At 39.8% G+C, this 16,777-nt stretch overlaps 1 protein-coding gene across 3 annotated transcripts in view; it reads right to left on the bottom strand.

Annotated features, from left to right (window-relative positions):
• FAM120A (family with sequence similarity 120 member A) overlaps nt 1-16,777 on the bottom strand; it is a 119,936-nt gene that overhangs the window by 80,463 nt on the left and 22,696 nt on the right. For all 3 annotated transcript variants that reach the window (XM_048858012.2, XM_048858013.2, XM_048858011.2), the window contains exon 4: nt 12-140. In XM_048858012.2, the coding sequence (XP_048713969.1) occupies nt 12-140 (129 nt within the window). The remainder of the gene's footprint in view (nt 1-11; nt 141-16,777) is intronic.

Below are 16,777 nucleotides of genomic sequence, written 5' to 3'. Positions count from 1 at the left end.
CCCTACTTTACCTGTGAATGTTGAAAAACATCTTTTGCTATGGCATCCAAATCTGTGGTGTCCTGAATATTACGGACGTACTCAGCTACAGCCTTGATCACTACATCACAAGGTGGTAAAACTAACTGGTGTGCACGTACCTATAAAAACACATATTTGTTAACATCTAATAGGCTTAAGTAACTCCAGAAAAGCTCCAAGACATTTTAGCTTTGTAATTGAGGACTAGTCTGACGGACCATTATAAATATATAAAACACAAATTCCATGCTACAGGGCAGATTCAGAGTGTGTGGATTTCTTGTATTTCAACTTTTCTGCAGACTTTTTTTTTCCCCTTTGTGTTGCAAGGATAACCTTTAAAATTTGAAGTGATACAACAATACTTCTAGGCGGGTATTAATTGTCCCATACAATTCCATTAAATATTAGCTCTAAAACAATGATAGACATGTAAAATGTCAACAATTTCTAACTATTTTACTGCTTAACATTTTACTACTTAACATTTTAGAACAAATGCCCAGCTAGTGTGTTTTACACATTATAGTTACATTCATTTGAAGGATCTCTCCAAGGAACGTGGGTTCAAGTCTTTAAAAAATGCTCATTTAATTTTGACAAGGTTTGGTACTCAATTTACGAGTTTAAGAGGGACAAGCAGGAAAAAGCCTCGAGGGATAGGAAGATCTCCTTGGATACAGGAACTAAAACTCAGGAAGAGAAAAAAAAGATATCTTAGGGGGTGTATTTCTTCTTAATACCAAGACTGTGAAATAAATCCATATTTTATTTAAAGCTGCTTGAAAATGTCTTACTATTTGGGGGGGGGGAGAATAAGTAAGTTAGTAGAGACTTTTCCCTGAAATCTTCAAAACGTTTAATCAAATCTGGAGAGAAGTCCACAGAATTTCATAAAATTCCCCATTGATTTCAAGTGGTCTTTCTGACTGCCTAGAATATATGGTAATCAGAAATATGACCATTCACATCTAATTTCTGAAGACTTTATTCTTTTTTATTATTATTATTTTTGTTTACACTGTGTACACCACAGTGAGCCTCCAAAGGTGGCTGGGATCCTGTAAGTGCTACTGTAATACAAATAATCAAAAAACCGCAATCACCAAAAGTTTAGGCTTAGTACACAAATGTCTGGATGGGATAAAGGACTTCACTATTCGTAAAGGCAAAAGGAATTTTATTTCTTAATTACTAGGAGTGAAAATTCATGTTACCAGTTCTTAAAAATACAGGTGTGAGGCAAGAGATGATGACTAATTCAGAATTCAAGAAACAAGGTGAAACACTAAATAATAAATTGTGAACCACCCATTTACAACTGGTCGATGTGCCTAAGATTGTTCTGAAGAATTCTTCAGGCAATGCTAAGGCCTTGATCCTGTAAAGACTTTACTCATGTGCTTGACTTTAAGAATGTGTGTAAGGTTCTGCAAGTGGGGGGGGGGGGGCTAAGTGATTTATTAGCCCAGTATATTTCAGCAGTCAGTTTCTCTCTTAGAAACTACAGATTTACCTTTAAAAAAAAAAAAAAAAAGATTCTGACAGCACACAGAGAAAATTTTAAAAGCAGCCAGGCTCTTACGATCCTTAATATTAAGGGTCCTGTATTGCAATATATCTGAACTATACTCTTCACATGCAGCTTGTTATAACAAACTGGATTCCAGGTGATGGTAAAGACAAAGGATTTTTAAGCAAGTTATGTTGTACATAAAAATGAGTAAAGAGATGTGTTTGGCTGTCTAAAGTTCTCTCTCTCAGATGCGCGCACATGCAGTCCGAAGGGGAGCACAGGATCTAGTCCAAGAGGCGAGTATAGCTGAACCACTCAGAAATAGTTGTCATAATGTACTTCAATGTAACATCTTTGTAGGGTGGAAATACCAAAGAAACCCACCATAGTAGCATTTAACTTCAAAAAGGGAACACAAAAATGAAGCTAGTTAAACAGAAATTAAAAAGAACAGTCACAAGAGTGACAGGCCTGCAAGCTGCCAGGAAACTATTTAAAAACACCATAAGGGGTGTATACCACAAACAAAAAAACCCAGAAAGATGACCAAAAAATATCACCGTGGCTAAACAGAAGAGTAATAGAGGTGGTTAGAGGCAAAAAGGCATCCCTTACAAATTGGAAGTCAAATTCTATTAAGGATAAAAGAAACAAGCATAAACTCTTGCAAGTCAATGTATACATTATATTTAAATTATAATTATTAAAAATTATAAAAAGTATAATTAGGTGGGCCAAAAAAAGAATTTGAAGAGCAACTAGCAAAAAAAAATTAAGTATATCAGAAGCATGAAGCCTACCAAACAGTAAGTGAGACAACTGGATGATTGAGGTGCTAAAGAAGCAATCAGGGAAGACAAGGCCATTGCAGAGAAGCTAAATGAATTTTTTGCATAGGTCTTCACTGCAGAGGATGTAAGGGAGATTCCCAAATCAGACCAATTATTTTTAGACAAATCTGAGGAACTGTCTCAGATTGAGGTATCACAAGGAGGTGGTTTTGGAACAAACTGATAAATTAAACAGTAATACCAGGACCTGATGATATTCACTGAAGAGCTCTGAAGGAATTCAAATATGAAACTGCAGAACTTACAACTATGATATGTAACCTATCAGTTAAATCTGCCTTTGTATGAGATGACTGGAAGACCGCTAATGTAATGCCAATTTTTTAAAAAGGCTCCAGAGGTGATCCTGGCAATTACAGGACTGTAAGAATAACTTCAGTACAGGAGAAACTGCTCAAAAGAACAGAATCATCACACACACAGATTAACATGATACACTGGAGAAGAGTCAACACAACGTTTGTAAACAAAAATCATGCCTCACACATTGTTTCAATTCTTTGAGGGTGCCAACAAATATATGGACAAGGGATATATGTACTAGAACTTTCAGAAAGCCTTCGGCGGGGTCCCTCACCAAAGGCTGTTAAGCAAAGTAAGGAGTTATGCAATAAAAGGGAAGGTCCTCTCATGGATCAGCAACTAGCTAAAAGATAGGAAAAAAGGATAGGAATAAACTCTTTTTTCACAATGCAAAGTGATAAATAGCAGGGTCCACCAATCATCTGTATAGGGCCCAATGCTGTTCAACTTTTTCATAAATTATCCAGAAAGGCGGTTAACAGTGAGGTGGCAACATTAGCAGATGAGATTAAATTATACAAGATAGTTAAGTCCAAAGCTGACTGCAAAGAGTTTCAAAGGGACTGCGGAAAACTGAGCGACTGGGCAACAAAATGGCAGATGAAATTCAATGTTGATAAGTGCAAAATACTGCACATTGGAAAGCATAATCCCAACTACACATGCAAAATGATGGGGTCTAAATTAGCTGTTGCCACTCAAGGAAGATCTTGGAGTATTGTGGAGAGTTCTCTGAAAACATCTGCTCACTGTGCAGCAGCAGTCAAAAAAGCAAACAGAATATTAGGAACCATTAGGTAAGGGATAGACAATAAGACAGAAAATATTATAATGCCATTATATAAACCCGTAGTATGCCCACACCTTGAATACTGTGTGCAGTTATGATTGCCGTATCTCAAAAAAGATATTAGAATTAGAACAAAGAAGGGCAACAAAAATCAATAGGAGTATGGAACAGCTTCCATATGAGGAGAGAATAAAAAGACTTGGACTGTTCATCTTACAAAAGAGAAGATTACAGTGGGGGGAGGATATGATAGAAGTTTCTAAAATCATTAATAGTTTGGAGAAAGCAACTATGGAAGTGTTACTTATCTCTTCACACAACACACGAACTAGGGATCACCCAATGAAATTAATAGGCTGCAAGTTTAAAATGAACAGAAGGAAGTACTTCAAACAACGCACAGTGTGAACCTGTGGAACTCATTGCCAGGGATGTTGTGAAGGCCCAAAGTATAATAGGGTTTAAAAAACAATTGGATAAGTTCATGGAGCATAGATCCATCAAAGGCTATTAGTCAAGATGGTCAGTGACATGACCCCATGCTCTAGGCACCTCTAAACCTCTGGCTGCCAAAAGCTCAGACTGAATGACAGGGGATGGATCACTCTGCAATTGCCCTGTTCATTCCCTCTGATGCATCTGGCACTGGCAACTGTTGCAAGACAGGACACTGGACTAGATTGACCATTCTTCTGACCCCAATATGGCTAGTCTTATGTTATCATCATATACTCTCACACATATGTATGGGAACCTGACATTGTTCATAGATTCATAGACTTTAAGGCCAGAAGGGACCATCATGATCATCTAGTCTGACCTACTGCACATTGCAGGCCACAGAACCTCACCCATCCACTCCTGTAAGAGACTCCTAACCGCTGGCTGAGTTACTGAAGTCCTCAAATCATGGTTTAAAGACTTCAAATTACAGAGAATTCACCATTTACACTAGTTGCAACCTGCAAGTGACCCGTGCCCTATGCTGCAAAGGAAGGCAAAAATCCCTCAAGGTCTCTGGCAAAATTCCTTCCCTACCCCAAATATGGCGATCAGTTAGAGCCTGAGCATGTGGGCAAAACCCACATTGCTGAACCATACTAGACTAATACATCACTTTGGCTCCAATTTTGCAAGGATTTAGGTGCTTAAAGTTAAAACCTGGATAGAGAGGAGGGTGCTTTGAATTAACAATTGCCACTATCTCATTTGCAAACTGGTGTGGTTTCTTTCTACTCCATTTAGACATCTCAGTGCAAACACAACAGGCTGCTCTTCCTGCACATTTAGTTGTCCCAATGTGTTCTGAAGAACATGCTTGGGCACTTGACTAAACGATTCAGAACTGGAGAATTTGTGATCTGTTTTTTCACTGTTTGAATGCCTCCCTATGTCTGTGATCCTAATGCCTGGGAATGTTATTTTCAACCATTCCTTTGAAAAAAAATGTGCACGACTCCTGTATCCTAGGGCTTTTTGATTAGGTAAGGGACATTTGCTCAACGGATGGTCCCTCTCTCTGAAGTTTGCTACTTGGGTAATAAGGACCATAGATTTGTCTCTGGCCCATGCTGATGAAAGCTGTTCATGGAACTTGAAAGGATAGAGTAGGAGACTGCTCCAAGCCTTCTCATCAAAAGGAAAGACTCCCCACTGACTTCAATGGGCACTGGATCAGGCCCTCAGGGCATACTGAAATCCAGTTCCATGAGAACTTTGGTTCCAAGAAGGTCTGAGAAGCCAAGAGTAGCTTCAGACTGTGCAGCAAAAGATCCTCTCTCTGTATGAAAAAAACAAAGAAGAGATGGTATCACCACCACCCCCTGTGGCTCCTCCTCCACAATATCTAAGGGTAGCAATAATGTCAGAGTTCAGTGGAAACAGGGCAGAAAGCTTCTGTTGCTCTGTCATACTAAGGGAAAAGTTTCTGGGCTGTATTGGTCTGCTCATCTCCTTTGCATCATTCAGGTGTCACAAAGTGAGAAAACCAGCAAAGCTTCTCAGCTGGTGAGTCCCCTGACATAGAGGAGCCACAAACAGGTGTAGAATTTGGATAGTTGGCTCCTACATCAACCCTCACAGGGATAAGGCCATGGGTTAAGTAGACTGCACTCTGGAAATTCCCAGGGGCAAGCCTCTGGGAAACTCTGTTACCACACATACCTATACATATGTATGTGGGAGAACTTTAGGACAACCAACCCTTGGGGACCAGTACAAGCTGGTAGAGTTTAGAGCAGACATTAGTCTGCTCCAAAATCTGCAAAGATCCTGTCCAGAAAATCAGTGAGTTATGATCAACTCTCTACTGGTCCCCCACCTCCACTGCACCTTGCAGAGACTCTGTGTAGCAGAGAATGAACTTTCATCTCTGGTTAGGGCTGGGTAATCACCCTTAATATAGAGTGGAAGATCATCTTCTCTGGCAAAATTACTCTGCTTGGTTCCAGTCTCAGTTCCACCCTTGGAGTCAAAGAGAGAACCCCTGCCCGCCTCCCGCCTCTCCCAGCTCCATCTTCAATTCATCCAAGTAAAATCAGTGTTGAGGATTAAAATCCTTAAATAATAAACGCATGGTTGTCGCTCTTATGGCTTCTGAATAACCCTCCTGGACTAACCAAATTAAATTAGGAGGCAGTTACAGCCAGCTAGTCAAAGCATATTAATGCTTTCTAATTAAAAAAATATGGAAGCGAACATCAATGAGATAGATAGATGTTGTCGCCATTTCAGATTAAACAACAAGGTAACAATTACTAACACACCCATGTCAACATCTGTAGTACTAGGAGTCACTGAACAGTAAGTACTACTAACCTTGAAAGGATTTGTCCCAGAATTTTGCACTTTTTTTTTTTAAAGGACCATTACAGCAAAACTAATGCACATTCACCAACCTGTATACTCAAACAAAAAGGTTGGAAGTATCTGTGAATTGAATCCCCCTCTATTCTGTGTATTTCACTCTAGTGTAAGCACAAACATGGTGAAGAGTGGTTAAATATTTGATATACACAAGGGTAAACTTGGAACACAAACTGTATATGGGAGTCTGATACTGGAATCAGAATGGCACCTCTGCGGACAAAAAATGGATTCAGAAGCATTCGTAGTACATTGATGCCATCTATTGGATACCAGAGGAAAAGCAGTTCTGAACCTAAGAACTAAAATCGGACACCGGAAAAACAGATCTGGTAACAGAACCAATCAAAAAGAAAATATGTAACCCTTCTCCAACACCCACAACAAAAACCTGAGAAAAGATCTATTAACCATGTTCTCCAGCTGAGCCCATGTCATAAATATAAAGGGAAGGGTAAACCCCTTTGAAATCCCTCCTGGCCAGGGGAAAGCTCCTCTCACCTGTAAAGGGTTAAGAAGCTAAAGGTAACCTCGCTGGCACCTGACCAAAATGACCAATGAGGAGACAAGATACTTTCAAAAGCTGGGAGGAGGGAGAGGAGTTTGTGTCTGTCTGTGTGCTGCTCTTGCCAGAGACAGAACAGGAATGGAGTCTTAGAACTTTTAGTAAGTAATCTAGCTAGGTATGTGTTAGATTATGGTTTCTTTAAATGGCTGAGAAAAGAATTGTGCTGAATAGAATAACTATTTCTGTCTGTGTATCTTTTTTGTAACTTAAGGTTTTGCCTAGAGGGGTTCTCTATGTTTTTGAATCTAATTACCCTGTAAGATATCTACCATCCTGATTTTACAGGGGGGATTTCTTTATTTCTATTTACTGCTATTTTTATTAAAAGTCTTCTTGTAAAACACTGAATGCTTTTTCATTGTTCTCAGATCCAAGGGTTTGGGTCTGTGGTCACCTATGCAAATTGGTGAGGCTTTTTATCCAACATTTCCCAGGAAAGGGGGGGTGCAAGTGTTGGGAGGATTGTTCATTGTTCTTAAGATCCAAGGGTCTGGGTCTGTAGTCACCTAGGCAAATTGGTGAGGCTTCTTACCAAACCTTGTCCAGGAAGTGGGGTGCAAGGTTTTGGGAAGTATTTTGGGGGGACAGACGCGTCCAAACAGCTCTTCCCCAGTAACCAGTAATTGTTTGGTGGTGGTAGCGGCCATTCCAAGGATAACGGGTGTAATATTTTGTACCTTGGGGAAGTTTTGACCTAAGCTGGTGAAGATAAGCTTAGGAGGTTTTTCATGCAGCTCCCCACATCTGTACCCTAGAGTTCAGAGTGGGGGAGGAACCTTGACAGCCCAGTAGAGGGGGGTTGCTGTGATTGGAAAAAGCTACATAAGCTGCTAAGAGCTTTCCAAACATAGTTCACTCCAGACCCAAAAACCTGTGAACCAACCAGAGTTATTGTAGTCCTTTATGGCACCAACTGTGCTAATCAGTAAATTGAACACTTTTTATTTTATGCTAATTACTTGAGTTCAGCACATCTGTTGTCCTCGTTCCTATGAGAAAGGAGGGATAGGGAGGAGTGTGTTTTAAATAGTTGCCCACACTTTAAGTGTTCTCTGCAACCCTCCTAGTAATGAGAAAAAATTCAAATTATTGCTTAAACTGACATCCATTTTTCTGCAATGCTTTCTTACAAATCTATTAGGCTGAGTGAAAGCAAGTGATCCATCTTTAATTCTATATAACTTCCAAAACACAGTAATATTTAATAAACTTCAAGTAGCCAGATTCGAGAAAAGAGGGCACAGAATGTAAGTATACAAGCACCCTGTTCAGACTCCAGAAATATTTAGTTCACAACACTGAGCATGCTCAGAAGCTTAATACAAGTACCTCAGCTGTGTAGTCATTCTGATGAGTAATTTGTTAACAAGTACTGAGAACTGGAGGACAGTTACTGTACGTCACAAACAGCTCACATGAGCATTTTTAACTGTCAAAATGAGAGCCCTTTATAAATACATACTGCAAATTTAGAGATGCCTGCAGATATCTGGATTTTATTTGAACAACCATCCAGTCTATATAAGGGGACAGGAAACAGTTACTTATACACAGTGCATCTAATATTTCAACAGCTTTTCAGAAAGAAATTTGAGAACAAAAAGTCAGATCTCTCTCAAAATATAAATATAAATAAAAGCGGTTTCCCAATCTTAGCAAAAAAGGTCAAGTTGCTTTGTTATGTACACCAAGAACCTTTTAAAACATCAATGTCATTTTCATTAGAATTCAAACTCTGAAATTTTATATTTTTAGATAAATTGTAAGACTTCTAAATACAAAGTTTATTAATAAAGTACATTTAAAGAATACACTAGTTGAGAAGTTAGTAAACAGTAGAAGCAAAGAAAAATTAGGAAACGGTCTCAGCAGCAAAAAAATTAAAAATTTTAAATGGTTTAATACAAACCTATTTTTTATGATACTCTGAAAGTGTTTCAAAACAAAGGCATAAGCCTTGAAATCATAATCTACTAAATATTCATCAAGTGGTTTCTCCTCACCCAGATAAGGCCTCCTAAACAGGAGATATAGGGGAAAGAGGTTTTAAATGGAAAATATTTGGGAAGGGTCCTAGTTTCTTTTCCCATTGAAAACATAAAAGTTCACATAAGACCGGCCAGACCAAAGGTCCATCTAGCCCAGTGTCCTGTCTTCCAACAGTGGCCAGCGCCAGGTGTCCCAGCAGGAATGAACTGGTCATCATCAAGTGATCTATCCTGTCGCCCATTCTCAGCTTCTGGCAAACAGACGATAGGGATACCATCCCTGGCCATCCTGGCTAATAGCCATTGAACTTCATGAACTTATCTAGTTCTTTTTTGAACCCTGTTATAGTTTTGGCCTTCACAACATCCTCTGGCAAGGAGTTTCACAGGCTGACTGGGCGTTCTGAGAAAAAATACTTTCTTTTGTTTGTTTTAAACCTTCTGACTATTAATTTCATTTGGTGACTCATAGTTCTTGTGTTATGAGAAGGAGTAAATAACACTTTATTTATTTTCTCCACGCAAGTCATGATTTTATAGACCTCTATCGTATCCCTCCTTATCATCTCTTTTCCAAGGAGAAAAGTCCCAGTCTTATTAATCTCTCCTCATCTCCTCTTCACATTCCAGATTTGAAGAGAAAAGGAAAGTGCTCTTTTGGTACATTTTGGAAAGATTAAGAAGGGCGAGGAAACTAATTCTACATACACATTTTGTCAGAAATTGAGCCAGAATTCATCACCCCAAGTCCTGCAGCCATGAGATAAAAATGCATTACATCAGCATAATACACTTTATCCAAAAACAGTACCACAATATTTCCAATGTAACTACAGTACTATGATAATATTGTGGAAGCCAGTAACATCACACCTGGAGACTTGTAGTTTAGAAGCAGAACTGTAATCCTGGAACAGGTTTAATTTTCACCCTCTATCTGAAATCCATAAAAGTCCACAAAGGAAAGTTTCAGCATTTACTCTGTTGCTGCTGCCGGAGACAGGTATTCAACTTAATTTTATTCTAAAACTATTGGATGAAAGGAACTCGAACACTTGCCAGGACAAATGGTACAAGAAAATAATAAAACCACAAACTAAACCTGAATTTAATGTTAATGGGAATTATTTGTGGTAAATAACGGTATAGTACAGCAAAAATTCAGTGTTATAGGAAGTAATGCAGAGCAAATAATATTCCACAAAACATAAGGTCCGGATACAAGATTCTGTGATAAAGAAGAAGTTAATAAGCCATCTTTTGGAGGGGCTGAAAAACCGAAATCCTAACTACTTGTAGTAATTAATGATTCATTGAACTTTTGTAAGACTAGGGATGTTAATCTGTGTCTAGGCCTGAATTCATATTCTACCTATTTAAGTCCTCATATCATTTCAACTGGATTCAGGAGTCTTCACCTCCTGAACTACTGTTCGGTGTTCATGTGTTATGTTTCACTACAGCAATCCATTTGAATGGAGGGTGAGCAATGTATATCCACTTTATTTTTTAAGCCTAAAAATAAAAATTCTTTGCTCGTGTTTACAACCAAGTGGGTCCCAGAACATGTTCTAGGTACATGTTGAGCACCCATGAAGCACGTGTATGCTACTACTACCCCATGTCTTCAGCACCATGCTCTAAAGGTACGTCTACACTGTAGGGACTATACAAGCATCGTTACAGCATGGTAGCTAGGACAGCATAACCCTGTAGCGCAGATACAGCTCACACCAATTAAAGGGTTTTCTCCATCCATGTAGGAGCTCCACTTCCCAAAGTGACAGTAGCTATGTTGACGGAATTATTCTCCTGTGGACCTAGCTGCATCTACACTGGGGTTTAGGTCAGCATAGCTACATTGCTCAAGGGCATGGAGTTTTCACACCCATCACTGATGTAACTATATCAGCCTAAAATTTAAGTTTCAGAGTAGCAGCCGTGTTAGTCTGTATTCGCAAAAAGAAAAGGAGTACTTGTGGCACCTTAGAGACGAACAAATTTATTTGCGCATAAGCTTTCGTGAGCTACAGCTCACTTCATCGGATGCATTCAGTGGAAAATACAGTGGGGAGATTTGTTTCATGTTCTCTATGTATATAAATCTCCTCACTGTATTTTCCACTGAATGCATCCGATGAAGTGAGCTGTAGCTCATGAAAGCTTATGCGCAAATAAATTTGTTAATCTCTGAGGTGCCACAAGTACTCTTTTTTTTTTAAATTTAAGTGTAGACCAGGCCTAACTGGCAGGAAGTTTACTCAGCCTGATTTCAGAGGTGAGAATAAGGGCTTGGGTACACTTACATTTTATAACACTCTAACTTGCTGGCTCAGGGGCATGAAAAATCACACCCCTGAGCACAGCAAGTCCGAGCGCTTTAAAGCGCTAGTGTAAACAGGCTCCCAGTGCTCGGAGCTAATTCCCTCGTGGAGGTGGATTACCAGGAGCTCTCGCATGCGACCACACTTGCACTTCAAAGCACTGCCGTGGGAGCGCTCCCGCGACAGTGCTTTGAAGTTTCCAGTGTAGCCATGCCCTAAGTGTCCTTTCCCTGAAGAGGAGGAAAAGGATTGAGAAGAGCATCTTTTCCATCAGTAGAAAATGAAATCGGGAAATGAAGACCTCCCTCCAGTAGTTGAAAGAAAACCCTTGCTAGCGCCTATGGGGCGGGAAGAAGGCAGAGAAAAAAGAGATGGGAAAAAACACTTCTACCAGAGAGAACTCTAAGAAGCTGTATGGAAAGCAATGCATGAGAAAGATCTTGTCGTGTTGCTAAAAATGAACTATGAGATGGAAGCAGAAAGGCAGATTAAGAAGACAGTGTCCTTTTTAAAATTGGTAGCCTTTAAAGTAAAGTGTTCCACAGGGGGGGTGAGAGGGAAAGAGTGCTTTACATCCTTCAGCAACAATCCTGTGGTTGCTCCAAAGGTAAAATGAGAAGGTAAACAAAAGTACCCAAAGTACAAAAACAATGAGGTATTCATATGGAATTTAAAAGGTATTTAAATATGATACAAAGAAAACATTTTCCCCCAAACATATGCTACACAATTTACCTACGAAACTCACTGACAAAAGATACCAAGACCAAAAATTCAGGCGGTTTCAAAAAAAAAAAAAAAAAAAAAAATTAGACACTGATATGAATCAGGAGAAAGTTTAGTTTGATTTTTTCCCACACAGGAAATAAACCCACGTTTTAGTCACGTTTTTGGAGCTGTGCTCTGGCTCCGCTCCAGCTTCAGGCAAAAACCTGCAGCTCCACTGCTCCAGAGCTGCTCCGCACTCCAGCTCCGGGCTCTGCTCCAAAGCCCTAGTTTTAGTGCCTAAGCCAAACTCAAACTTACAGTGCATAAAAGAAATTTCCCCTATGGCTGGTTATTCCATATGTATGTGGTACTTGCCACTTTTAGAAATAGGATACTGCATTAGATAGAACAGTGTTCTGATCAGACATGGCAATACCCATGTTCCCAATCAAACAGGATAGGTCCATCAATGGCTATTAGCCAGGATGGGCAGGATTGGTGTCCCTAGCCTCTGTTTGCCAGAAGCTGGGAATGAGCAACAGGGGATGGATCACTTGATGATTACCTGTTCTGTTCATTCCCTCTGGGGCACCTGGCACTGGCCACTGTCGGAAGACAGAATACTGGGCTAGATGGACCTTTGGTCAGACTAGTCTTATGTTCAGCAGGGAGGTTTCTGGTCAGTTGAAGTTTGTTTGATTTTTCCTTTTTCTTTGGGGTGCAATTTCCCCCCAATCCTGATAGGTTTAGTTTAATGCTTGCTGCAAGTGAGAGGTACATCCTCTCCCTCACACTTCTCCATTCCATTAGAGCACTCCATGGAGAAACAAGCTACCAGGTTGTGAGCTCTCTCATTCTCTAGTTAGCAGGGAATAAGAAAGGGTTAAGGGTTCCCTTTTCAACACTTGGAGTGTTGGATGCTCAGGTTAAGGATAACTGAATTAAGATGCAACACACATGACCCTTGGTTTTCATGCATCTTTAATCTTTCCTGTCATCAAAGGGTGCAGTCAGAAATAGTCTACTTTGTCAGCTCTGTCATTTAGTGATTTTTAGATCACAAAATACCCCCTGAGAGGCCTTAATCCTAGCTCGTTGGAACCTGTCTGAAACTGAATCTACCAATCTTGGAGGCTGGAAGTGCATAACACCCATGGGTTCAGCTTTCTGAAGAGATATGACCAATTTACAGGATGATATGGAATATGTCAACCCAAGTAAGAAGAGTTGGGATTCCATGGAGATAAGGTTGTTTAAGAGAGACTCTTTTTACCCTAATTGAACATCTGACCAGGACCCTTAATCTGAAAGATGGAGATCTTGGAGAACCAAAAGGAGCTGTACCTTAGGAGCTCAATGCCCTTGTGTAGGACTTTATTTTTTTTTTTTTTTTTAAATCGTCGTTATTCCAAAATAGAATCCAACATCTCCAGGTAGATGAGACCACTCTCAAAATAGATTTCCAATGACCCATAAAGATTCAAATGGACTGTAAAGCAGGGATTATGCTCAGATAGTCATTTAGGCTGAACAAACAGCTATGGCTCTATTAAGGTAGTTACAGAAATTGTCATCAGGGAATATGTTTCATTTAGATTTCTTTTAGGTAAGGATATAACCTTTGTAATCAGTCTCTCTGCCTACTGAGCCCTGTGGCTGCAGACAGTTTGGTGAGCTGATCTCTAGAATTGCTTTAACTGGAGGACAATTTACCTCAGATTAGGATGGCAGATCTAGTATCGTTTTGCCAGATCCTCCCCTGGGGTCAATCCCTTCAGAAGCAAAGTAACAATGGGGCTAGGTTCTAGAACTACATTCCTTACAGACCTACAAGGAAACTGCCCTTCACTGGTGCCAAATTCTCCTGTATTGCCCAGTCCAGCTCATTCCAGGACAAAAAGATCAGTCAAGTGGAGGAAAAGGTGTCAATTCCCCTAATCCCAACTCAACATGAAGAGATGTGGATCTATATGCTCCATCCTCTAATCAAGTGATCATTCCGGCCTTTGCACAAAAAGGGCCCTTATTATGACTGATCACCGGGTGGTATAAATGTGTCTGAGGTACTCAGTAGTATTTGCATAGATAATGACAGGTTTCAGAGGAACAGCCGTGTTAGTCTGTATTCGCAAAAAGAAAAGGAGTACTTGTGGCACCTTAGAGACTAACCGATTTATTTGAGCATGAGCTTTCGTGAGCTACAGCTCACTTCATCAGATGTATACTGCAGTTTCCACGGTATACATCTGATGAAGTGAGCTGTAGCTCACGAAAGCTCATGCTCAAATAAATCGGTTAGTCTCTAAGGTGCCACAAGTACTCCTTTTCTTTTTGCATAGATAATAGCTCTTTTCTTCTCTATTTCCCCTGAAAGCTCTGTTCAAAAAGAAGTCTGTACCCAGTACTGTACCCAGTATATGCTAGATTACTCAATTTAAAAACATGTAGTAGTATGATTCCAGCCTTCTTAGGCAGGCACTGTGGCTGAACTCTCTCTCACCACGTCTAGCGGTTTCTGTCCCTTCTCAACCTAAAATCAGTTTCCTGCTCCAGGTGCCATTAAGGAAGTCATTGCTCTCTATCGATTAGCAGGATGCTTAATCTCATTCATTCCAAACTTGATTATTTATCCGTAGCACTGAAAGCGTGCCAGGCACTTTACAAACACTAACAGCCAAAGCTCTTGCCCTGAAGGGCTTATGGTCTAAATAGTTCCTTTGTGGCAGCAATAGCAGTTCAGATCTCTTCCCTTTAAACGAACCACAACACTCCACACCTTTTCCAAAGGGGAAGGTGGTTCTTGCTGTGGCCCTCTGCAGGGCAAGGCTTTTTGTTCACTTGCCTCTAGCTGACTGAATGAGGGCAAAGTCAGAACAGCAAGGTTCAAACCTTCTAGAAGTGAACAGCTAGCAACAGAGCCAAGAGAAGTTGGGGGCTCTCTTTTCTGAGAATTTTACTGCTTGGAGTTTTGATTCCTCTCCTTTGTCTCCACAAATTATTGCTCAAGACACTTCTAATTGAGTTGGTTTAGCCAGTTAACCCTTTGAAAAAGGGCAAAAAGTTTATTCTACTTTTGCTTTTCCCCACCTCACCCTGCTAATTCTTGGGCACACTGAAAAGTGCAATTATTAAATGTTATCCAACAACATTGGTGCTTGTTTTGCCTCCATTCCATGCTTCTGTGTGGGCTGATAAGTAAAGCTTCATTTTTTATAGCACTATTACTTTGCTACTGCATAATAAAAAGGGCAGAGAATGTCACAAAGAAAACAACTCAAGGGACCCTAATTTATCAAGTCTCTGTTTTTCTTGATAAAAAACCCAGTCCTAGTTTTCTGAAGTGCTGAGGCACTCCAACTTAAGTCAAAGGAAGTCAAGGTAACCAGCACCTCAAAAAAAAAAAAAAAAAAAATCACCATACAGTTTTCACATTGTTAAAATGATGGGAAATTTTCTAAATCCCAAATTTTCTTGGGAGGGAATGAGAAGTCCCTACTTCTTGCAGCTATAGGGGGTGCAAAATAATCAAATTCCTAGTGACCATAAACTGATGCCAAAAAAACCTGAGCTCCCAAGCTGAATCCAGATATAGTGATCTGATTTGGAATCACAGCACCTTCCAACTTCCAGCATCGGACAGAGAGACCAGGCTTTTCACCAAGGTCATTGCTCCAAGACCTAGACAGTGCCTAGCCCCTCTCCCCACTCATTTTATTAAGTCTATGGCTTGTAGATGTGCCTGGCAGGGCTGGTTGGTTGGTTTTTGTAGTGTCTGGAAAAAAATAAATTCTGTGTTTTGTTTTTGCGACACCTGCAGTTAACCAAAAACCCACTACTCCCAGCGCTGCAATGACATCACTGGTGCTACTATGTCAAATGGAACTAAAGATGTTAAGCCATGTTAAGTTAGTTCTCTTGGAAACTCAGGAAGGCAATATCTGTCAAATGGAAAAGCAAAAAAGCAGTTGAGAGAAACTGAAGAGTAAAAAAGTTGTTGGTTTTTTTAGGAAGTATCTGACTGGGGTCTTTTAAATAAAGAATAAAGTGAATTTAAAAACAAACAAGGCAGAATACATCTTAATTAAAATATTTTGTTTTCATAATAATCAAGTGAAATTTAGCATATATTTGGCAAGTATCTTAAGGAACATGACTGTGGTCATATTGTTCAAAGCCATATTCTGAATTGGCTATTTTGATCTTTGAGTAATGTTATACCTGTAAACCAGCTCCCACTGGTGGATATCTGGGATCTCAAACAAAAAGGAAAATCCCTATGCCTCTTTAAATAAGAAAACAAAGATGTATTTATACAACTCTGAGGATTTCTCTTCCACTAAACTAACTACCGATTCCACTTTTTTCCATTCTCTGGACTCCATCACAGAATGATCCTTTCATGGATGAATAACCGTCCCTAATAATCTATCTAAAGAGATGGAGAAGGGTTTTGTGGGTCTCTGATGGTTTCCCAAGAACGGTTTAAGAACCAGCGGACTAAAAGATTATTCTGAAGAGACAGGAATCCCTCTCTTCCTCCCCTAAACTTTTCAGCTTAATACCTGAATTGGGAGCCTTAAATCTGTCTCCAAATTTAAATTTCTAAATTAAGCTTTAGCTTGAAAAGTGCTCCACCACCTCCACATTTAGCTGGGATGGCAAAGAAAATGACTGTTTCCCTTACAAGTGCCACTGCTACCTCTCTTGCAGTGGCATGTCAAAAGTATTACTTTATCACCCGGCCCCAGTTTTCAAGAGACAAAAAGCAACTTTTTTGGTGTGATTTTTTTTTAATGGATTTTCATTAAAAGTTGCCTGGCTCTTTTTTTCAGGCTATACTTGA

This window comes from Caretta caretta, chromosome 7 (genome assembly GCF_965140235.1).
Source record: "Caretta caretta isolate rCarCar2 chromosome 7, rCarCar1.hap1, whole genome shotgun sequence".
NCBI lineage: Eukaryota > Metazoa > Chordata > Testudines > Cheloniidae > Caretta > Caretta caretta.
Note: the sequence above shows the minus strand (reverse complement) of the source record. Positions and strands in the feature narration are given on the sequence as shown.